The sequence below is a fragment of the Lissotriton helveticus genome, chromosome 5_1 (genome assembly GCF_964261635.1).
Source record: "Lissotriton helveticus chromosome 5_1, aLisHel1.1, whole genome shotgun sequence".
Lineage (NCBI taxonomy): Eukaryota > Metazoa > Chordata > Amphibia > Caudata > Salamandridae > Lissotriton > Lissotriton helveticus.
In genome coordinates, this window is record NC_136065.1 from 1,349,153,150 (window position 1) to 1,349,177,453 (window position 24,304).

The 24,304-nt window shown below is 45.7% G+C and overlaps 1 protein-coding gene across 3 annotated transcripts in view; it reads right to left on the reverse strand.

Moving 5' to 3' along the window:
* IP6K3 (inositol hexakisphosphate kinase 3) overlaps positions 1-24,304 on the reverse strand; it is a 121,298-nt gene that overhangs the window by 77,764 nt on the left and 19,230 nt on the right. For 2 of the 3 annotated variants that reach the window (XM_078644241.1, XM_078644242.1), the window contains one exon: positions 2,458-2,853. In XM_078644241.1, the coding sequence (XP_078500367.1) occupies positions 2,458-2,662 (205 nt within the window). In that variant the 5' untranslated portion in view covers positions 2,663-2,853. The remainder of the gene's footprint in view (positions 1-2,457; positions 2,854-24,304) is intronic. The other variant, XM_078644243.1, reaches the window with a different exon arrangement.

The window sequence follows — 24,304 nt, forward strand, 5'->3', positions numbered from 1 at the left end:
TGGCGCTGTCCTAAGGAAATAGGGTGGTTGGCTGGAGGCCTGGGACTGCATGGTAGCGGGGGTTTGGGGTCATGGAGGTCATTAGGGGCATCTAGTAGAGGGGCAGGTTGATGAGCGTATGTTGTTGGATTACTGTTGCAATGTTCGGGTTTGCATTTAGGGGTGGGGGTGGGGGGCTGTTAGGCAGTTGTTATTTAGTGAGCAGTAGTTTTGTGCGGCACAGGCCAAGGGGGATGTTTTATATGTGCACCTGATTCCAATAAAAGCGGCCTTTTTCACACACTTCTGGTGTCTGTGTCCGTGCTTCCCCCCCCCCCCCCTCACCTACTGGTGTGCCCCAATGGGGATTTGGGGGGGTGGCCGACCAACGGGAGGCTCGCCCCCCCGGGGAAGTTTGGGGCACCAGAGGAGGGGGGGGGGGGGAGGGGGAAGTTTGGCCATATGGGTGCGCCGTAGCGGCGCTTTTTGGGCTGGTTGGGCGGTTTGGGCTCCTTTTGGGCTGCCTGGGGACGCGGGGGTATATAGGTGGCCATTTTGTGTCACCGCGCACGTTTGTGGTGCGGTGACACAGCAGTCAGGTCGGGGAAACATTTTGTCCCACCCTCCCTCCCTTTTTTGCAGGGTTCCTTCGGGTTTTTTGTTTTAGGCCCACGCTGTTTTCCCCTTGCGGGGTGGGGGGGGGGGGGGGGGGGTGGTCGAGGATTTGTCCCGAGGGGCTTTTTTGGTTGAGGGTGCACTTTTTAGGTTTGAGGTTGTGTTTTTTGTCGCTGGAACAGGTGCGTTGTGGGGCGCTGTCCTAAGGAAATAGGGTGGTTGGCTGGAGGCCTGGGACTGCATGGTAGCGGGGGTTTGGGGTCATGGAGGTCATTAGGGGCATCTAGTAGAGGGGCAGGTTGATGAGCGTATGTTGTTGGATTACTGTTGCAATGTTCGGGTTTGCATTTAGGGGTGGGGGTGGGGGGCTGTTAGGCAGTTGTTATTTAGTGAGCAGTAGTTTTGTGCGGCACAGGCCAAGGGGGATGTTTTATATGTGCACCTGATTCCAATAAAAGCGGCCTTTTTCACACACTTCTGGTGTCTGTGTCCGTGCTTCCCCCCCCCCCCCCTCACCTACTGGTGTGCCCCAATGAGCTTTCTATTACAATAGAAAAGTGTTATACAATTAAACAATACTCAGCGAGCATACAATGACTAACCTATAATCTTACTATTCTATGGAATCACTTAATACAATCCAATGTTCACCGTGGGTCATAGCCCTCTGGGCATTGTATTCCAGCCTCTTGACCATCATAAATATCGCAGTGTGCAATAATTAACCAGCCAGAAGCAGTCTGGCCAAAAGGTTTTTTTAATTCTCTGAAAGACCTAATGTAGATCGGACTGTCTGCTTTAGCCCAAAACAAAACATAGACTTACAAACATCTAATAAGTGACGTTTTCGGTGTAATAGCTGATAGTTTTTGATATGTCTTGTTAATCTGCAAATAATTTCCTGAGGCGTCCTAGAGGTGCAGTCTGTTGGGCCGATGTTCCAAAGGGCTAGGCCTTATTTCAGAGAATATCAAATCACAGTCTTGGGGCCTCACCTTACGAAAGGATACACATGTCTGGGATGTGTCATAGCTCACCGTGTCTTCAGCTGCTCTAGGTCACCTCTTTATACTTCTGCTCGTAGATGAGCAGGAATTGGAACAATAGTTTAAAGAAATGATTACTTTGCGTTGCCTTTTCTCTGGGCAGCCTCCATGCCTGGGGAAGTGCATTACAGCGGCTTGTAGCACACAGCACTTCCAGTTCAAATATGGCTATCAGACCACTGAGTGACATGCACGTTATCAAGTAAAATTGTTCAGCACAATTTAATTTCGGAGACCTGCGTAGAGTTTGATATTAGTAGCGTTTTATTTCTTAATGGAGTATTTAGTAGGAACATGCTTTCTTTTTTGGGTTGAATTTCCTGCTACTGAAATTTGCCCAGTAATATCTTTTCGCACCCAGTACAATCAAAGTAAACTTTGCAGGGCTCAGTGTCATTATGGTGTTGTTGCAACGTTGACTTGGTACTTTTTGTCATGTGAAAGCTCGGGGAGTTTATCAGAGGCACTTGTTGCTCCCTTACAGGCTGCAACTGCGAACATCGCTTCTGATGTAGAACCTCTTGTGCAACTGAAAAAATATTGACTTGCACTGTATGTATATTTATCATAATGTAGAGCCCCATCTACTGTGGACTGTGCATTGTTACAAGCTTAAGCATCACCTGACTGGCTTGTAAGCAGTCCCAGGAGGAAACAGCCTACAGGCTTAGATGTTGTACTTGAGACGTGTGCTCCAAACCATGGGAAAGCCACTCCCCTCCTGCACCCATCAGTGGACCATGCTGACCCTCGTTATCATGTTGGCCTGCCTCATTCCTCCCACCATACATCAAGAGGTGGTCCCTCTCCTCCTCACCTCTGTATTCAGGCGTGAACTGTCTCATGGCCACTGGCAGCGATTCATAGAAACTCTGCTCCTGAAAAACCAAAGGCTTGCAGACAGTGTGGTCATCATACTTCAGCATGCTCATGTGCCCTCCCACCTGGTGGTGGAAAGGCTCCAGCACTATGCCCTTCCTCCTGGCGGTGTCCACCGCCTCCATGCCATCATGTACCACCATGGCGTGCGGGGTCCGGCTGGCCAACGTTGGCAAATTGGGACGCTGAATTATTCTCTGTGGTCGCCGTGGTGCAAGGATTCAGGCAAGCAGTTGTTTGAGGGTGTGTCTGTAGCAGGCACCTCCAGTCATCCGTCTGCGTTGTGGCTTTTCCTAGCTTCGTCTTATCCTTTAACATTCCGCTGGCACCATCTCTACAATACAACAAATACAATAGTAGGTGTTTATATCCTGTTTTTCACAACTGTTTCTCTTAATCTCGGAATAACATTTTAATAAGTGTATTAGCATTTATGATACTTTTACAGACATTGTAAAAGAATTAAATCAAAAAGATTTAAAAAGAATAATACAATGGTAATGAAATGAAAAAAGAGAAAGAAATGAAAAATGTAAAAAACAATAGAACTGTGGGAAGGATATCTGTCAAGAAAATGCAGACAGTAACCACTGAAAGAAAAGATAAAAAATAATAACCTCATTTGTCTGGGCCTGGCTTAACGCCCAGACAAGCTAAGTCCCATGTCTTAAAATGAGGAAACATGAACATTGTGGCAAAGCGCGAGTGCTGGAATACCAATCAGAATGCTTTGTTGGAGGGGACAGATTGCACAACGTAGTCACCATTGCTGGCTTCGTCTATTTAGCCTGATTTTGAATACAAGTAAGCCCTTTTATGTTATTTTCTAGTACGGTTTAAGTGTACTAGTGCATCATGCTTTGATTTAATAACCAACTATGTGCCTGGCTTCTGAGGAGAGGCTGCGCGCTTCCTTGCAAGCCTGCTGTCGGCTGCCAAAAGTGATATCGCTCTCCCCATCTCTCTCTGCTCCCTCTTTCCCATTTCTCTCTCTGCCTTTCTCCTCTTTCTCTGGCACTCCAGTTTCCTCTCCCTCCCCTACATCTCACCCTTCTCTCCAGGTCGCAGCCTCACCCCAAGTTACTGATTAATTTCTGTAAGAAGCCCAAGAACAGCATTCCCTGCAGAAATTCTAGGGCTATTCAGGAGCCCAAGATCACGACCTTCCGTGCAGCTCACACGGAATTAATGTTAAGGTTCTTGCTTTTCAAAGAGCCTCATAGCAGTTCTTGCTTTCTCACAGTGGTGTTGCCATTGTCCACTGGGCTTTACTGCAAGTAAGGAAATGACCTCCACCCGCCCCCCCCCCCTCCGCCGCTGTTTGAACTGTGAAATACAGCAATAATCATGGTTCACTGTGCTCCAGTGCCACTGCACCTGCTGCACAAATGGCAGCCTCGCCCTGATGCCCCAGCTTACTCCAGGATGGTGATGAATATCTCTGCCTGTCATTGCTTGCAACAGATATCAGGGTCAGGCCCTTACCTGTCAGTAGGAGCCACTCATTACTCTGACAAGGTCAGTAGGCTGCCAATTTTGAGGTCAAGCACATCTGAAGTCACCCGCCCAGAATTGTCATGTCTGTCTTGAAAGATTTCGCTCCTGATATGTGAACTTAAAATAAAATGCTCCTCTAAAGAAGTGACTCACAATCCCTGTGGTCATTATTTTCGCTAGGTCTATATGTTTACGAAGATGCACATATTTTTGCAACGCTCGCTAAGGCTTTGGAAAACTTGAAACGTTTCTTACTTTACCACAACGTATGTTATTTATATCCTTTTTAATGCAAAAAGTGCTTCTGCATAAGAAATGTTTTGCAGGAAACAGTTTGTAACTCCTTTGCACAGCTGTTGTGTATTGAAATGCTTAGCAAAAGGTATACTTATGTTGAAAAATTCTGCAGTAAAAATGACCTAGCTGTATAGAGAAAATCTTTGCACCGCTGAAGGTATACTAGGAAACCCAGAAAGCTTCACAAATGTGAAAATCGGATATTTATAAACCTTTTATAGGGAAACAAAAACTTTGTACACTTTAATTCTGGCTCTGAGTTGTGGTTAAGATTGAAGCAGAAAAGTTCAAATTAAAAGTTTTACTGTTTGTAAGGCTAACGCCCTGTACTTTATTTAGTTTTAGAGAGAGTTTTATATAGCGCTGGCCGGACCCGAGGGTATCGGAGAGCTTTACAAGTTCACAGAAAATAAGAAAGAACAGACACATATCAAATGGCATATCAAAATGGAGATGGTGGCTAATGGTGTGTTGAGCCGGAGGTTAAAGGTGCCGAGCGAGGAGGAGATCCTTGAGTTTTTTTTTAAGGTCCCGAAGGAGGGATTAGTTCTGAGATCTGTTGGTTGTGAGTTCCAGATTTTGGGGGCATTGCCCGAAAAGGAGCAGGCTAGGGCTTTTTGTTTGCGCCTCTTGGGGGGAATGAGAAGTAGGTTGTTGGTGCTCCTCAGGTTTCTTGCCTGGCCTGCCTTGGTGAGCTTGTCTGCCAGGTAGACTGGTTTACCAGTGTGAAGGACTTTGTGGGTGAGACAGGCAGTTTTGAACTGACATCGAGCTTCAATAGGGAGCCATTTGAGCTCTTTCAGGGAGGGGGAGATAATCGTGCCTTTTAGCTCCAGTGACCATCCTTGCGGCTGCGTTTAGAGTGGTTTAAAAGGGGGGCTAGGTGAGATTTTGCAGAGCCTGTGAGGGTAGCGTTCCCTTAATCTAGTCTGGATAGAACCAGGGCTTGCGTTACAGTCTTGAGATCATTAGGCGGGAGGAAGGGCTTGGTTTTGTTGAGTAGTTTTAATTTGTGATGGGCACTCCTAGCTGTAGCCTTAATGTGTGAGCTCATGTTCAAGTTAGGGTCCAGTAAGACACCCAAAGACTTGGCGGAGCGGGCCGGGGTTAGGTCGAAGTTTAGGGAGTCCATAAGCTTAATCCATTCTTGGGCCTGGTGGGTTTGTCCGTTATATGAGAGGAGAAGGATTTCCGTCTTGTCTTGGTTAGGTTTTAAGTGGTTGTGTGATAGCCAGGCGTATGTCTTCTGGGGAGGAGACTTCCAGGTAGAGCTGGATGTTGGCTGCATAGAGGTGGTAGGTGATGTTGGCTTGATTTTTTTTTTTATATTTCTTTTTTTATTGAAAATATAAAAACAGCAAGGTAAAGAGTATATTAAACAACGTGTCAACTCAAATGGGGGAGGAAAAGTCGTTACAAATAAAATCAACAATCTGTATATGAAAGGGGGGAAGGGGGAGGACAAAAAAAAATCGATACACATGTGAGAAACAGTCAGAATGTGTGTTCAGGGGGAAGGTGGGACATCAGTGTTATTTGCAATAGGCGATGCACAAATATCTCCACGGTAGGCATTCCAGGGTCGCCATATTCTACACTACTTCCGGGGCCGGCCCCGGGCCGAATACACTGTTTTTTCTCGGAACATGCACCAATCCATATTTTCTTTCCATAATGCAACAGTAGGTGGCTTTTGGGATCCCCACAATTTAGTGATATCGCATTTGGCGATCATGGCCCCCATGGTCGCCCATTGTGTCTGGGCTGCATTATAATCCGTGGGTTCCCAGACATTCAATAGACATCGCCTAGCCTCTGGTAAAAGGGCAACCCCGTAACATCCTTCATCACATCATGTACCCCACTCCAGTAGGCGGCAACCTCACAACATTCCCAGATAATATGAAGAAATGTCCCCACCTGACCACATCCTCGCTTGCACAAACCCTCTTCAGAAAGGCCCATGTGTACCAATCGGGGGCCCGTGACATATACCCTGTGAAGAATCTTAAGTTGAACCAGTCTGAGTCGAGCCGGTATCGCAACCTCCTTGGGAGAGGAGATCGCAGATTGCCAGTCCTCGTCATCCAGTTCAAGGCCGTCACGGGTCCACAAGTCACGAAGATGCAAAAGGAGATCCGACCTATCATTTATTAGTTTTTTATGGACTAAGGAAATAGTACTATCGGGCACATGACTGTCCAACAATCTGTCTTCGAGCGGGGACGACTCCGGAATCACCTCCCAAACTGGAAAAACCGACCCCAAAGAATGTCCAACCTGTGCGTAACGGAAATACTCTGAATCAGCAAGTTCATACTCCTTCTTGAGCAGTTCAAACGATTTAATCTGGCCCTTCATCCAGAGGTCTCCCACCTTACTGATACCGATGAGATCCCACTTATCAAATCCCTTGGTCTTCCACAATTTACCCAGTTTATCAGAGCCAAAGAGCGGAGTCGCCCGAGTCAAGCGGTCTTTCCACCCCATCGAACTAGTTGCATCCCGCCATAGACGCACTGCCATCTTGGTAGGTCCCGACAAGTCCCCGATCACCGATCTAGAATATAGTGCCCTGTAGTAGTTACCCTCAGGTAACAGCCATCTATCCATTGCAAAGGCGGGGTTCAATTCGGGACCATACGTAGAATGATTGATGGCTCCCAATTGTGACGCCCAATAGTAACGTTTGATATCAGGGAGAGCAATCCCCCCGTCATACCATGGGAGCGTCAGTTTTGCAAGCGCAATACGAGGTCTACCATCCCAAATCAGCTTCCTTTGAAGACCCTCGACTGCACGGAAATAGCTGGCTGGAACGACATCAAGCGTGTTTTGGAGTGCATAGAGAAAACGAGGCAGAGACATCATTTTAAAAAGAGCCGCACGACCCATCGGTGAAAGTGGAAGCTTACGCCAACCTGCGACATCTTGTTTCAATCTAGACAAGGGAGGAAGGAGGTTATGCTCATACCGAGTCGTGGGGTCCAATGAAATGTAAATACCGAGGTATTTAAACCCAGTGTGCTATCTGGATGGGACAATTATTTGGGAGAAGAGGGACATCGCCTGAAAGGACATAAAGATAGGATTTGGTCCAATTAATGATTAGACCTGAGTTTCTGCCGAATGAATTCAAGACATCGCACAAAACTATAAGGGATTTCCGGGGCGAAGTCAAATACATTAAGATATCATCTGCATAAAGCGAGATGCGATCTTCAAACTCCGGGGCCCACCGAATACCCTTCATAGAGGGCTCCCACCGGATCCACGCGGCGAGGGGTTCAAGAGCTAGAGCGAATAAAAGCGGTGACAAAGGACAACCCTGACGAGTTCCCCTCCCAAGACTAAACGGAGCCGAGGCACGGCCATTCACAACAATTTGCGCTAGGGGTCCTCATAGAGCAACCGCACCCAGCCGATAAATCCGGGTCCAAACCCAAACTTAGCCAACGCGGCCCATAAATACGGCCATTCCACAGTGTCGAAGGCCATCGTGGCATCCAACGACGCCAAGATGGCCGGCTCACGCAGCGTCGCAGCTCTCAAGAGAACACCGTGCAGTCGCCTGAGATTCAGGGCAGTATTCCTATGCGGGTTAAAACCGGACTGATCCGGATGTATCAAATCGCTAATTACCGTAATCAGTCGGTTCGCCAATACTTTCGCAAGGATCTTGGGTTCCGCATTTAAAAGGGATATAGGTCGATACGACGCACACTTATCTCTCGGCTTCCCTTCCTTATGAATCACTACAATGGTCGCCGAACACTGATCACGGGGGAGAGAGCCATATTCCTGAGACTCCAGAAACATGTCCCGGAGATAGGGGGCCATCTTGTTAGGGCGCAACTTGTAGAGTTTGATAGGCAGGCCATTGGGACCCATAGCCTTTCCCGAACGCAAGGAGCGAATTGCAAGTGCCACTTCATCAGGTGTTATAGCAGCATCCATTTGGTCCCTATCAATGTCAGTAAGACACGGTAAAGCAATATCCCGCAATAATAAATGTGAATCCTCCTCCGGTCTGTCAGACACCGAGGAGTACACCGACTTGAAGTGATCTGCAAAACACTGAACTATCTCCTTAGGGTCAGAGATCCGAACACCAACATCTGTCTCAATCACAGGCACCACTCGATTAGCTCGATCTTTCTTATCCAGCCACGCAATCAATTTACCAGCTTTGTCGCCCATGTCATATAGACGTCCCTGCTGCTCCCTACTCATGGCCTTAGCCGCGTCGGTAACCAATGTCCTATAGTCAAGTTGTTTAAGTCGCAAAATATGGGTCTTAGCACAGGTGACCCCCCGCTCCAGGTCAAGCTCCATGTCAGCGATCTCTGTCTCAAGCCTAACCACCTCCTCATCCCTCCGTTTCTTAGCACCCGCTATCAATGACAGGGCCTGACCACTAAGGACGGTCTTAAAAGCCTCCCAAAGCGATACCGCTGATGAAACAGAACCCTCATTTTCCCAAAAATACAGTTCAAGAGATTTAACCAGGGCAGCATGTGTGGTAGGGTTTAGGAAATACCAAGGATTAATCGGGGCAACCCGTCCCTCGGACCCGGAGTCTAAATCCATCCGCAGCCATATAGGAGAATGATCTGAAATTCCCCGAGCCAAATGCTTGATCTCAGAGACAGAAGGAGCCTGCGCCGCCGGTACCAAAACATAGTCGATCCTGGAGAGACTACCGTGGGCGCCCGAATGAAACGTATATTGCCGTTGAGTAGGATGTAACAACCTCCAACAATCAACTAGACTCAAGGTGTCAAGGAATCCATGGAGCCAGTTCTGTGATCCCTTTAGATCTCTGGGCGGGTGTCGATCGACCATCCCAGAAACTACTGCGTTAAAGTCACCACCCAGAATCAGTGACTCCTCAGGGAGAGCCAGGATGATCCGCCCCAGGTCCGCGAACGTAGTTGATTGCAGGCCAGGGGGGACATAAACCGAGACCAGAGAGAGGGTGCGGCCCTCCCATTTTCCCGTAAGAGCGACATAGCGCCCTCTATCATCAAGAACAACGGAGTCTATCTCCAGGGGGAGGGAATTTTTAAAGAGGATTCCAACCCCTCTAGAACCGGAGCAAAACCCAGCATGTGCAACCAGACGATAACCCCTCCTATTCATAGCATGACAAGTATTACCAATCAAGTGTGTCTCCTGAAGAAGGACTACATCAGGGGAGAGACGTTTTAACAACTGCAGCACCACCCCACGTTTTATCCTATTCCCCAGCCCATTCACATTCCAACTCATCAGTTTCAGCCCTCTACCCCCATCCCGAAGAAGAAAGAAAATCCAACCCCAATAAGAGCTCAACACCCTGATGAAACGATTTAAGGATACAGTACCTTGCAAGAAAACATACACACACCCCTACAGAACCTCCCAACCCCCCCAACATCCTGTTACAAAGCCCCCCACCCTGCACCCCTGCATTAGACTAAAAAGCCACCCAAACTTGCAGTGTGCCTGTCTCCCCCACATTTAACTAAACTACAAAAAGACCAGCAGAGGAGGAAAAAGGGACCCACCACTAGCCCCGCAACCCCCCAAATGTACATTAAACCACATATCAGGATTATCAAACCACAGTCCAAGGTCCACAAAAAAATCCCAGGAACCAAGCAGCCGGCGACTATTCTTGGTCCCCCTGTCCGCCCTCTGCTCCGCCAGATCGCTCCTCCGATGGATGTTGATTAGGTAAAGTGTCCAGCCAGTTGGCCGCCACCTCTGGTAGATCAAAAAAATAAGTTCGCTCAGCATGTTCAATCCTCAACTTGGCCGGGAACAGCATGGCATATTTGAGTCCCATATCACGCAATCGTCGTTTCACCCCCAGAAAACCGAGTCGCTGTTTCTGAACAGATTGGGTGAAGTCCGGGTAGAAGCTAATATTCGTGTTTTCGAACCTCGTAGGTTCACCCAACCGAGAGGCCTGCAGGATAGCGTCCCTATCACGAAAATTAAAAATTCTCGCAATAATAGGCCGCGGTGGGGCGCCCAATTTCGGTTTGCCACCCGGAACCCTGTGAGCCCGTTCCACTGTAAAGAACTTACTCAATCCTTTAGGTGCGAGGTGTCCAACAATAAGGTTCTCAACAAAGAGGTCAGCTGCAGGATCCTCGGCCTTCTCCGGGACACCAATAATACGAACATTGTTCCGCCTGGCCCTTCCTTCATAATCCTCCAGACGACGTGTGAGAAGATCACTAGTAGTCTTTAGGTGACGGACCTCCGTCTGTAGGTCAGCGACATCACCCATAAGACTAGAAGTCTTGATATCCAGTGATTTGACCTTCTCGTTAGTTTTTGCCAGGTCCGTGCGGATCAGGTTGACATCTATCGCCACAGTATCAAGCTTATGGGCGATAGTCTCCCTTTGTTGCCCTAATGAGGATTTAATCCCGTCAATGGCGGCCGTAACATCTTGCAGGGTCAGTTCATTGGCCGGAGTAGATGGGTCCCTAGTGTCCTCCTGCGACCTAGCAGATCCCCTGGGGGATCCCTTAGCTTGGGCATAGCGATCCATGATGTTAGTCTGTGTATAGCCACCCCGCCGAGTGGTCTTAAGTTTCTGTTTTTCGCCCTCCGGTTTCCCCGTCATTGCAGGAGATAAGTTAAATTAAATAGGAGAGACGCGTCAGGAAGATGGCGGCCCCTGGTTCCCTCGGGCGGAGGCAGCCCCAGCCAGGGGGCTCAGGCCAAACGTCCTCCGGATTCGTCAAGTCGATGAGAAATCACACTCATGGGTGTCACTGCGGCCGTCTTCAGGCTCAGGGGTGAGCTCGGTTCCAGTCACAGCATCACCCGAAAACGAAACTGAAAGTGAAAGCAACCGGACCGGATGACCCAGCCCCTTCAAGCCGATGTTGTTCAACTACGACCCGGGCACCATGCCAAATCCACAGCCGGGCATCATGGAGATGTAGGCTGCAATCTTCAATTCGCCGTAACTCCGGCTCCCAGGGTGTGATTCAAATTCTGAAAACAGATTTCACCTCAGTAGTGGTTCGCCGTCAAAAAGACATCAATAATGGGCAGGATAAACGACAGGATAGATGTGGGAGGTTGCGAGGGTCTCGGGAACCCTTAGCTCACGCGGCCATCTTGGTTGCGCGCTAAGCTCCTCCTCCGATGTTGGCTTGATTAATCATGGTAGTGAGGGGCTCCATGTAGATATTGAATAGAGTAGGTGAGAGGACTGAGCCACACCTCTGGTTATAGTGGAGGTATCAGACGTTGAATTTTTAATTTTGATTTGTTGAGAGTGGTTGTGAAAGAAAGAAATTAACCATTTCAGTGCCATGCCTTCTGCTCCGATCCGCTGTTTAAGGGTGTTGAGAAGAAGTTTATGGTCCACCATGTTGAAGGCCGCAGACAGGTCTAGGAGGACAAGCAGGCAGCAGCGACCAGCATCCATACATTTATGGATGTTATCTTCTATATTTAGTAAGGCTGTTTATAAAGACTGATTGGTGAGAGTCCAAGAGATTGTTGGTGCCAATGTGCTGGTTGAGTTGGAGTAAGACACATTTTTCGAGGATTTTGGCCAGGTAGGGCAGGTTGGAGATTAGCCCGAAGTTGTTAAGATCTTCAGGGTTAAGGCTCTTTTTTTTTTAAGTGAAGAGACTTGGCCTAGTTTTAGGCAGTCTGGCATAAACCCAGTGCGTAGCGAGCTGTTTATAACCATAGTCCAGAGGGGTGAAATGACGGGACTGAGATTTTTCGCCATGGAGGCCGGCAGGGGGTCTGCAAAGTACTCCTTTGTGTAGAATCATCATCCTTTATGTCTGCTAACCACAGGAACATCACTGAGTCCATCTGCCACATGAGCCGGGGGGTTCTTGTGCCATCCCAGCATTTAGTTTGGTTTATCTGCTGGAAAGATATTTTCTTTCATGAAGAATAGAGTAACCTGATTATGTTACTGTATCCTCCTGAGACCCGAACTTCTAAGCCGGTTGGGAATAGCCAGCAGCTCTAGAAAGAACAAAATAAAAGGTTCTGGAAAATAATTTTGTCACTTTAAATTTTAAGAGGGAGGCCCAATTTGGGTGTTACTACCAGTCCCCAACCTCTACCTGTGCATCACCGGCTGTCCACCTAATTTGTGCACGGAGTTTATCCAGCATGGTGCAGGGATTACTTTGTCCAGCTGTCCAATGCCTTCTTGAGGCCATTCAAGGGTCATTTCCAGGGAGTGAGGACAGAAGACAGAAACCAATTTTAGGGTGTCAGTGGAAAAACAAGAGCTACCCATACTGACGTTCTCCGTTCACATTGATAACAAAACAGCAAAATCAGCAGTCCTTAGATTAAAAAGGTATTAGATTCATACATGTTAGGTCACTCGTCCTAGAATATATAGCTTGTTATTGGAATTTCAACGGACCGTAAGAAGGTTGTTAACAAAAACGATATCCAGTTTAATTAAATGTGTTTGCTATTTAACCAAGTTCAAAGAGGTTACAACGAAATGTGGGTTCACTTTCCTAATTTAGAAAGGAGTTTTTACCAACAATACATTTTCTCATTTAATGGTAGACTATGCATCATTAAGACACAAAACAACCTTGCTCTTTTTGGCGGCCTCTAGGACCACCTCTTCCTGAAATGATAGCATTCCATTTAAAACGTACCAATAGCAGAGGGGTAATGTCGCCATAGACTCTATTTGCAACCCTGGCTATAGCAGTTTACCATGAAGTTGCATGTCCCCCCCCCACCTAGAGTGACCAGATTTTGAGAAGGAAAAACCCGGACAGATCAGCCATAAAAGTAGGACTAAAGCCTTTAGCCTTGTAAAAAAATACACATGTGTGTGCCCGTACACCAAAAAATAGCAAATGTATGTATGGGGGAGGTGCACGCGTTTTCTAAATAAACTAAACTTGCACTGATTCTGGGTCTGCTATTTCGTCCTTTCGGCAGTTTGGTGGCGGAATCATATATATATATATATATATATATATATATATATATATATATATATATATATATATATATATATATATGTGTGTATTTCACAAGCAAACGTCCCTCAGTTAGGAGGAGCGGCCATTCAGCTGGTGCAGGCGACGAGTCAAGGACAAGACTCGTAATTAATTCTCAAGCAATTGAAAACAGACACCGCACTCTTCTCGGATGATTAAAGCAGTTTAATCCAGCTCAGAAAAAACTTCCTTCACCTATGCGTTTCGAACAGTAAATGTTCTTGATCACGGTAGTTACTACCGTGATCAAGAACATTTACTGTTCGAAACGCGTAGGTGAAGGAAGTTTTTTCTGAGCTGAATTAAACTGCTTTAATCATCCGAGAAGAGTGCGGTGTCTGTTTTCAATTGCTTGAGAATATATATATGTATATATATGAGCCATACAACGTCTTCAAAGGTCGATAGGACAAGACGAGACGAACCCGCAACTGGTGCAAATATTTATTTATTTAAAGCCCAAACACCAAGTCCGCCATGACTCGTTTCAGCCCGCGAAGGCCCTTGATCACATGACATCGCTGAGAAGGCGGAGTGACCTTTTAAAGTGCTAGCGTGCTGACAATGTTACATGAACACAGAAGACAGACTAGTATCTCCTTGTTTGCGGTCAAAAACATATAGATAATTGCAATGAATAGACCATAAGAATAAATGTAAAGTACAATAAATAGCAGAGCAAAATGTATATATCCAACAGTACAATGAATAAAAACATGTAAAAAAAACCTTGAATAAATTCAAGAATTAAAATGATCTTTAGTCATCTTACTATACACATGTCCATTCAAATTGATACTGCAAAAAAATTCCCATACAAAAAGCTCGCTAAGGACAACTGTACAAACCAGGCACAAATCTGATAAATGAAAGGAACCCTATTATGTTCATTTTCCAGCATCAGGCCTGTTATGTCCCATCAGTCCGTTCATTTAATTGCATTTGCCTAAGTTGTACGGCCCAAGTGGGCTATAATCAATGTGCAAATAGCAGTCATGTGCAATTAAATGTGCAAAACTCCGCAAATAAATACATATCAACACGCTGTACCAATCAAAGGTTAAATTGATTACAAAAAGTGCAACAAATTACAATACCTAAATATATGAAAAAGTTAAATAAACAGAATATCGGTTGGAAGAGCAGATATTTACAGATATGTTCGAGTCAACAAGGATGGCTACAAACAGGTAAAAAAATCTTCACTTGAATTCATACCGTTGGGAATTTTGCAATCGAACAAAATTATGTGTCTTGTTTCTAATTTACGTAGGAGTGACTCCCGGTCACCCCCTCTCCTGAGTGGAGGAACAATATCGATTACAAAATACTTCAATCCTGCGGGGTTCTGATTGTGAGATTCCTCAAAATGTCTCGCAACTGGGTACGCGGTGTCGCCGTTGGTAATGGCTCTGAGGTGTTGGAGTATCCTTTTGTGTGCCGACAACTTCGTGCTGCCCACATAACGTAAGCCGCATGGACACTCCAGCACATACACCGCGTACTCAGTTTTGCAAGTCAATTTTGATTGGATGCAAACAGGTTTCTCACTAAAGGGTATCATGTACTCACTTTTATTTATTCCGTTCTTGCACGCCTTGCAAACTGAGCACTTAAAAAACCCTTTACTGCCAGATAGCCAATTTCCTGCTACTCTGACTTCAGGACTACTGGAAACCAAGCTGTCCTGCATAGACCTAGCCTTTCTATAGGTAATAATAGGAGGGTTAAGTAATTGCTTTCCTAGAACCGGGTCACTTGAAATAAGAGACCAGTTCCTTCGCACAATTCTACGATTTGCCAGATGTTGATTACTGTACGTTAGGATCAGTCTGTTCTCATTCAATGATGTGGAAGACAAGTGCTCAAGTGATCTTACAGGTTGTAGTCTTCCCACAGTATTGGCTCTACACAAGGCTTTGTCCAATACTTCATACTGATACCCCCTCCTCAGGAATCTTGCCCTGCACTCATTCTGTGCTAGTCTGCTGTCTAGATCTGAGCTGCATATCCTTCTAATGCACAGCATCTCCCCATATGGGATGCTGAGTATTAGATGGGCTGGGTGGTGGCTAGACGCATGGAGCACAGCATTGCCGGCTGTCGGTTTTCTAAAAAGTCTGGTTTCCACATCCAAGAAACAGATTGATTTCTCATTAATTTGACTGGTGAACCCCAAATTCAAAGTGTTACTGTTCAATTCTTCTATGAAATTGACCGCATCACCCTCAGACCCTTTCCAAATTATCAGGAGGTCGTCAATATAGCGAAGCCATTTGACGACCTTGTTAGAAATTATCGCTAGGATGGCGTGAGGACCCGTTCCTCCCAGTATCCCATGTGTAGACAGGCATAACTGGGAGAAAAACAGGCCCTCATCGCCACCCCCCTTACCTGATGAAAAACCTGATTGGAAAAAAGAAAAAATTGTTATGAAGACATAGTTCAATCATGTCCAACAGCATTCTACTGTGTTCGTGGAGGCAAGCAGGTCTACAGTTAAGATAGTACTGTACGACTTTGAGTCCATCCCTATGATGAATAGAAGTATAGAGGGAGGAAACATCAAGTGAACTCAGTAAGTAGTCCGGTTGCCATTGAATATCCCTTAATTTGCTCAGCGCAGAGTGTTGGGCCCCCCTGCCCTCAACACTCTGCCCTGCCTAGAAGAAAGAAACAATGTATTTAAGAAGAGCATACCTTTCAATTCTCCTTTCGGTAAGAATTGACCTTTGTTCCAAAAAATGGGACATGTGTTCAGGGCCGGACTGGGAACCTATGCTGCAAAAAAGGCCCTGTAACAAAATTGGGGCCCAAAACCGCCTCCCACCCGTGCGGCGCACCAGGGGATTGCCCGGTGCCCGCTACAGCCAGTCCGGCCCTGCATGTGTTTAAAATTAGGAAAAACTGTAACATATGTTTAAAATTAAGGACAGCGTAGGGGCACCAGGACAGTTTATTGAAAATCAGGTCTGTCCGAGGAACTCCGGAACGTCTGGTCACCCTACCCAGGGCAGGCTTTAGCGCTGATGGGACCCGGTGCAACAATCACTTTTGGTGCCCCGCGTCCCTTGACAGCCTCCTCAGATTCTCTCACTACTACCTGCAAAAGTGCTCCTCAAATCTCCTATCGTAAGATATTGGTAAGCACAGCACCCACATGAGGTCAAGGCGCCCCCTCCACAGGTCTGCGCCCAGGGCTGCCGCACCAGTCAGCCCTGCTCTAAAGCCGGCCCTGACCCTACCCCCACCCCCGATCTCCATTTCACTTCTATCTACTCTCTTACTTTCTTTCTCCATTTTAGTGTTTTGTTTCTAGTTATGTATTCTATGTTCGGTACCCAAGAGCCAACCGCAGACCTTACGCCCTTCAGTGATAGACCACTCCCAACTGTCTTCAGAACTATAATTCCGTCCCAAATATTTAGTGCCCACCCACTGACTTAATATGACTCACATCCGAACCCCTGACAGTTCCAATATTACCATTAATGTGATTTCGTGATTAATGTGCTCCTATGCTCTCTCAAAGCCTGCACGGTTGTATCCACATTTTGTGTTACTTTCATGCACTTAAAAACGCTAATAAACATATTTAGAAGTAAAAAAAAATGTACCAATAGCAGACTGTTATTTGTAACGCTTGTGTATGGGTCAGGTATGCACAAGTGATGAGCTTAGCAGTGGCCAGAGGGCTGCAAGAATGTGCTTACTCCCAAGTATGAGGCGTGTTAGATCTTCGAACTGCGCCGCTCCGAGCAGTTCGGTTTCGGGAATGAGATCTAGTGTGGAAGTTTACTGTTTTAAAAGGCCTGTCCGGTACTTTCTTCCTGTAACAACTCATTGCAACACGTCGAGAGCCGAGTGTGATGTGCCCTTTTTGACCGACAAAGCCACGGGACAGTGTGTTCCCTGGGCGGGACGAAGGGGGCAGGGGGCACTTTGTTATGGGCACATCCTCTCACCCCAGTCTTTACCACCCACCCACTGAGGCATGCTGAGCGGTATGTGGGCCTCGTGCCAGCCAACCCTGAGCAGTGAAAGGCGACACCGTGGAAATAAACCGGCTCTCTCCGCTTTACAGACGGGCTTGAACCAGTCCCCCTGAGCACCGGGGAGTCTCCCTGCCTGGCTAATGAACTCCCAGACCCCGACAGAGCCCACCAGCCTCCTGGAAGTGCTTTAACTTGACTTCCTAGAATTTCTCGCTGAAATTGAAATAAATCATGAGAGCGGGAAAGAAATGTGTTTCCGTTTTCTGTTGAATCTAACACCTGCACACATGCATTTTGGGGCAGCTGTCACTTTCCCAACGAAGTCAGATTCCCATGCTCTAACGTTGTAACGATGGAGTACATTGCTGCAAGTGAAACAGCTACAGTTTGATTCGATATTATACAATGAAACTTAGCTTTTGAGGAAAGATATTGACAAAAAAACTCATAGTGAAACAATCACTTTCCCTTGCCTTTGATGTTTTGTGATTTAACTTATATGGTGTCTCCTGCCGTGTCGTGTAGCACGTTGTGTTCCATGTTGCTTATCGTATCATGTTGTATTTCAATACACACATGCTCCAATGCCACCTTTACGGTGCATCATTCAACCTAATGCATTCACATCACGTCTTAGTGTTTCTTTTTGCGTCTGCGACTGTATCGGTCACCCATGGTACTGTTAATGGGAGTGACCAACACACTGGAATACTGGAAACCAGATATCTACGTTTTATGGCGCAAAAAAAGTAATACAATACCGTTAAAAATAAAGTACACTATCAAAACTAGCTACAATAAATAATGTCACGTTGAAGGCTAAATGTCTAAGTTACTACTGGTTTATTAATGAAAGCATTGCTGTTTAGTGTTGGCATAGTTTGAAGTGTTATCCATCAGTTAGAGGGCGGTGAGACTGACTGTGGATGGACAAGAAAAGGAGCAGATGTGTTTCAGCAGCTCGCTAACTCTTTTACATTATGCTGTGTTGGCTGTATATTTAGTGCAAAAAGTACAACTGATGGACAGAATGCTGCACAGTGTCAAACATCCACCCCAGTACAGAGATCTGGGCCTAAATCTATTTTGGTTGTGCTCCCCATGCCATTCCAGTTCAGAACCAGTCATATGCAAATCAGTCTTCACCCTGTTCCCCATAGTAACAGCCCTGCCCTAACTGCCAGGCCTGGTCCTCCCTGGACTAGAAACAAGCATCCTGGGACTGGTTTCGGGCATCACCCCATATCTGCCAGGCTAGCATCACTCCAGTGGCATGGAGAGCACGGGACCCACGTCTGGGCATACCCGTCCCACTTGGGGTGACAAATGCAAAAACAACAATTGATGGACAGAATGCTGCACAATGTCAAACATTTACCCCGGTACAGAGATCATGCCTAAATCCATCGTTTTTTGCTCCCTGTGCCTTTTAAGTTCAGATCCAGCCATATGCAAATCAGTCTTGACCCTGTTCCCCATCGAACAGTCCAGCCTGAACTCCCAGGACAAGACTGATTTGCGTGTGGCTGGGTTCAAACTCGTGAGCAGAAGAACGATGGATTAAACCCTGATCCTTGTGACTGGGGGTGAATGTTTGCATTGTTTCGTATTCCGTCCATCATTTGTTCCTTTTGCTTCTGTCACCCTAAGTGGGAAGGGTATGCCCAGGCATGGATGCTGTGCTCACTGCGCCACTGATTTCAAGCTAGCCTGGCTGATGAGGGGTGATGCCCCGAAACCGGTCCCAGGGTGTATGTTTCCAGTCCAGGGAGGACCTGCCTTGGCAGTTCGGGCTGGACTGTTCCCATGAGACACAGGGTTAAGATTGATTTGTATATGGCTGGGTTCAAACTGGGGTGGCGTGGTGAGCAATTGCATCGTTCAGCATTCCGTCCATCATTTGTTCCAGTTTGTGGCTGTATATTTAAAGCACACCCTCAGTATTTTCTTCATACTTAAGTAGTAACAAAATGCCAAGGAGAAATTAAAACCCAAAATAAATGTCCATTAAAGTAACCAAAAACACAAGCTCAAACTCACCACAAGGGAAACGGTAAGAAACTGAAGAGAGGGGGAAAGAAGGCTAGACCCAGTAAGGGCGGTCTAAAAAGAATATAATCAGTTAAAGCCAGATTTTAAATTGCAGGGAAATCAAAAAAGGCTTGGGTCTATATACTAACTGGCCTAGACCACTCTAAATTGAAACAGCAAAAAAAGGTGGCCAGGTAGATTTGTTTGTGAGGACCTAATCTAGTACCACTTATCAAATGGATTTAAGCGGACACACTTTTCATTTAGTAGTTTTTTACTCAGTCCTTCATTTTCAAAAAACATTCATATATGTCCAGACAATGATACCATTTCAGTAGCAAAATTCACATAAACTTACAATATTCAGAACACAAATTTGACGAACACTATGAATGAGACATATTTACATTTACACCATATATACAAAAACACAGACAGAAATTGCCTATATTAATTCAATGTTTGAGGCACCCGTCCTGATATAAACCAACCAACAAGTAAGGGGCCGTTCTATATTTTTTGCTGGCCTGCTTGCTTGATTATGCTGGAACCTTCTAATTACAAGGGTCAAAATTCAGGTAGACTTTGTCTGCAATTACAGTCCTGATATGCCCTTCATGAATCTTGTTCCAACATCAAGTCAACGCGTTTCGAACCCACGTGTTTTTAAGGGGTTCTCCTCAGGACCTGGACTGAAAACTGTCCTGTACTGTGAAATATAAATAAAGTATTTGTGTAAGAACAGCTGATTCCGTTTCTAATTTATAAAAAGTTTCCCTCTCTCTCAACTCAAAATACCTGAAATGTAGCCTTGACGGAGCAACAGTATTCTCTCTCTCAGGGGCACTGTAGTTCTCTATTTCTGTAGATATACAAACACTGTGTCAACAATGCCTAGAGTTGCTACAATATCTATCTTTTGAGAAGCTCGGTCAACAACAAGCCACTGTGCGTGGTTGAATGTCCTACCTTGCGGTAGAAATGTCCTTAGGTGGATCAGAATTCTGGGGGTGGTGCCCGATAATGTGTGCTGTAAATAACAATTGAACAAGCATTTAGCTGCCTGTGTGCGATATCCAACCAACACGCGGCTCATCTACGGTGCGGCTTGCACATACCTCATGGACGGAGATGGCGAGATTCAATTATGATGTTTCGGGTGATGTTACTTCATGGTCATGCCTGTCGAGTCTGTGAATGTGAGACGAGGCGCACGTTAATACAATAACGCCACCAACCCTTTTCGTTAGAAAAATTCATCCAAGAACTGTCACTTACGTCTGCTCAGTGTTATGCACTCAGTGTATCTCTCCGCTCGCGGCTGCCGCATACGCCGTCAGCCGGCGGGACCAAGCGTGTCAGTTTATTGCACAACAACGCGAGAGGCTGTTGCGGCGGCGTTGCTCCCCGGGGCACTTGGTCTTTGTAGTACGACCAGGATATTCTCTTTCATTGCTGTATTCGTGGCATTATTGGCTTCACCGTTTGGAATCAAATGCAATGGCGGACACCACCCTTATCTTAAATTGCTCAATTCAGACAATTCGTTCAGACCGATATTGGTCGTGTTGAATTTCAAAATTAAAAAGGCTTCCCTGCATGATAATTGCAAATCAGGGTCACCTCCAGATCCTTGTGCGATTTTGATGGCTGACAGGATAGTCCATTTGAATTCGTTTGGGCCGTGGTTCTTTTCCAAAAAGTGGGCCACTAGCGGGGCAGACATTACTTTGTTCTTCACCCGGGATCGGTGTTGAATAATCCTATGACGCACTTCCTGCGTCGTTTTGCCAATATAGATTAACTGGCACGGGCAAGTGATGGCATATACCACGTATTTAGATTTACAATTTGTGAACACGTTGTGTCTCCAAAATGTTTTGCCGTCACTGAACAGTGTGCCCTCTTCAGTGGTGTCACATACCGAGCAAGTTCCACACTTGTGGTGTCCTTTGACCGGCTCTGCCCCGAAGATCGTGCTCTGGATGGTCTTTTTCACCAGGGGACGTGTTGATGTTATTTGTTGCCCAATGCTACGATTTTTCTTCAGTGCGAAAAGAGGTTTTCCCACTTTGGGGATGGCGTTCTCCACCAAATGCCAATGATTGCGTATGATTTTCTGCACAGATTGTGTATAAGGACCAAATGTGGAAACACACACTATCCGTTCCGTAGGCATTTTATTTTTCTTTTGCAACAGATGTTCCCTAGGGGTCCAACGGGCCCTCTTCATCGAGTGTTTAACCAACTTCCGTGGATACCCTCTTTCTTGTAACTTTTTACACAGTGCTTCGCCTTGTATTTCAAACTCTTCAACCCTTGAGCAATTCCGTCTCACCTTAAGGAATTGTCCATAGGGGAGGTCGTCGTACTACAAAGACCAAGTGCCCCGGGGAGCAACGCCGCCGCAACAGCCTCTCGCGTTGTTGTGCAATAAACTGACACGCCTGGTCCCGCCGGCTGACGGTGTATGCCGCAGCCGCGAGCGGAGAGATACACTGAGTGCATAACACTGAGCGGACGTAAGTGACAGTTCTTGGATGAATTTCTCGAACGAAAAGGGTTGGTGGTGTTATTGTATTAACGTGCGCCTCATCTCACATTCACAGACTCGGCAGGCATGACCATGAAATAACATCACCCGGAACATCATGATTGAATCTCGCCATGAGGTATGTGCAAGCCGCACCGTAGATGAGCCGCGTGTTGGTTGGATATCGCACACATGCAGCTAAATGCTTGTTCAATTGTTATTTACAGCACACAGTATCGGGCACCACCCCCAGAATTCTGATCCACCTAAGGACATTTCTACCGCAAGGTAGGACATTCAACCACGCACAGTGGCTTGTTGTTGATCGAGCTTCTCAAAAGATAGATATTGTAGCAACTCTAGGCATTGTTGGCACAGTGTTTGTATATCTACAGAAATAGAGAACTACAGTGCCCCTGAGAGAGAGAATACTGTTGCTCCGTCAAGGTTACTTTTCAGGTATTTTGAGTTGAGAGAGAGGGAAACTTTTTATAAATCAGAAAAGGAATCAGCTGTTCTTACACAAATACTTTATTTATATTTCACAGTACAGGACAGTTTCCAGTCCAGGTCCTGAGGAGAACCCCTTAAAAACACATGGGTTCAAAACGCGTTGACTTGATGTTGGAACAAGATTCATGAAGGGCATATCAGGACTGTAATTGCAGACAAACTCTACCTGAATTTTGACCTTGTAATTAGAAGGTTCCAGCATAATCAAGCAAGCAGGCCAGCAAAAAATATAGAACGGCCCCTTGCTTGTTGGTTGGTTTATATCAGGACTGGTGCCTCAAACATTGAATGAATATAGGCAATTTCTGTCTGTGTTTTTGTATATATGGTGTAAATGTAAATATGTCTCATTCATAGTGTTCGTCAAATTTGTGTTCTGAATATTGTAAGTTTATGTGAATTTTGCTACTGAAATGGTATCATTGTCTGGACATATATGAATGTTTTTTGAAAATGAAGGACTGAGTAAAAAACTACTAAATAAAAAGTGTGTCCACTTAGATCCATTTGATAAGTGGTACTAGATTAGGTCCTCACAAACAAATCTACCTGGCCACCTTTTTTTGCTGTTTCAATTTAGATTTTAAATTGCAGCAGCATTTTAGAAGACATTTCTTATCTCTCAGCAGCAAAGGGAGATTATTCCAAATAGTGGCAGTAGAAACTAAGAAATATTATAGCCAAAATTGTGGTATGGATTTTGTGTATGGCTCACAACCTCTAGTCTGAGAAGGGGAGGTTATGCACAGGTTGATTCCACTTGAGGTTGAGAAATGGAACATTTTAAGAGCCATGAAGTACAGCCCTATGAGTTATGATCCTAACCTTGAAAATACCTCTTCCTCACTGTCAGCCATTGAACAACAGCGCTGGTGATAGGGACAACATGGTTGCATATTGTTGGGCCCAAAATCTTGCGTCGTTTTTTACCTGTTGAATCCTGGCTAAGAGCTTTGTAGGAGCTCCCAGATTAGATTCGATAACAGATGACTATGGAGATGTAAAAGGAAGATACAAAGTAAGGAATAATCTTTCAGACCCCTATATCTGAAAAGCGTAGCTGCTTGAGACTGCAATTCTTGGGGTTTCCGATCACTGTTTAAATAGGGCCCCAAGTTTCAAACATGCTTTGCAGGGCGATGTCTAATGGGGGTCCTTAAGAAGGTATTGCCCATGGTCAAGGTCCAGCCATAGGAGTTCACATTTGTGATGCTATGTTTTTGTAACAAGAATGTTGGTTTTATAATTGTCTCTGCATTATTGAACTTGCCCACTTGTGAGGTGCTGAAAATCATTTTGAGATCATCTGCATGAATGTAAAAACACCAGATGTACCAGCTTTGCAAGGGGACTTAGGAGGTAGAATGAAAATATACCAGAACCTCTGGCTGGTCTCTCTACTAAAATGGCGACGTTTATACCAGTATTGTGTAAGTAAGTCCCTGACTTGAAGAAGAGACTGGAATCACATATTCCATGTTTTGAGACCTAACAAAAACAAACAGAAGAAGTTGGGGCGCAGAACTATATGATATTCTTTGCCTCTTCAAGTTATAATTTTTCATGGTCATGCTGCCATTTAACATCCCAAAGAGATGCAGTGACTCAGCATAGTGAATAAATCAACATGGTGACCGTTTTTACCCAGTGTATTCACTTGTACCCATTGATGCATTGTCTGCATATTCACCGTACAACCTACATCTAGTGTGCTCAATATGCACTGCGTCCAAATATTGTGTGCCGTAGCCTAATCTCCTACCAATACCATTTGTCTGTCTTTTTTCAGGCTTTCTCTTTTAGCCTGAGCATGAGTATGTATTTCTAGGGAGACAAATAACAACTGGGGTGCCCATTCTCCAAGCCTTGAAGAGTTATTCTTCCATTTACCTAACTGCCACTAGACAC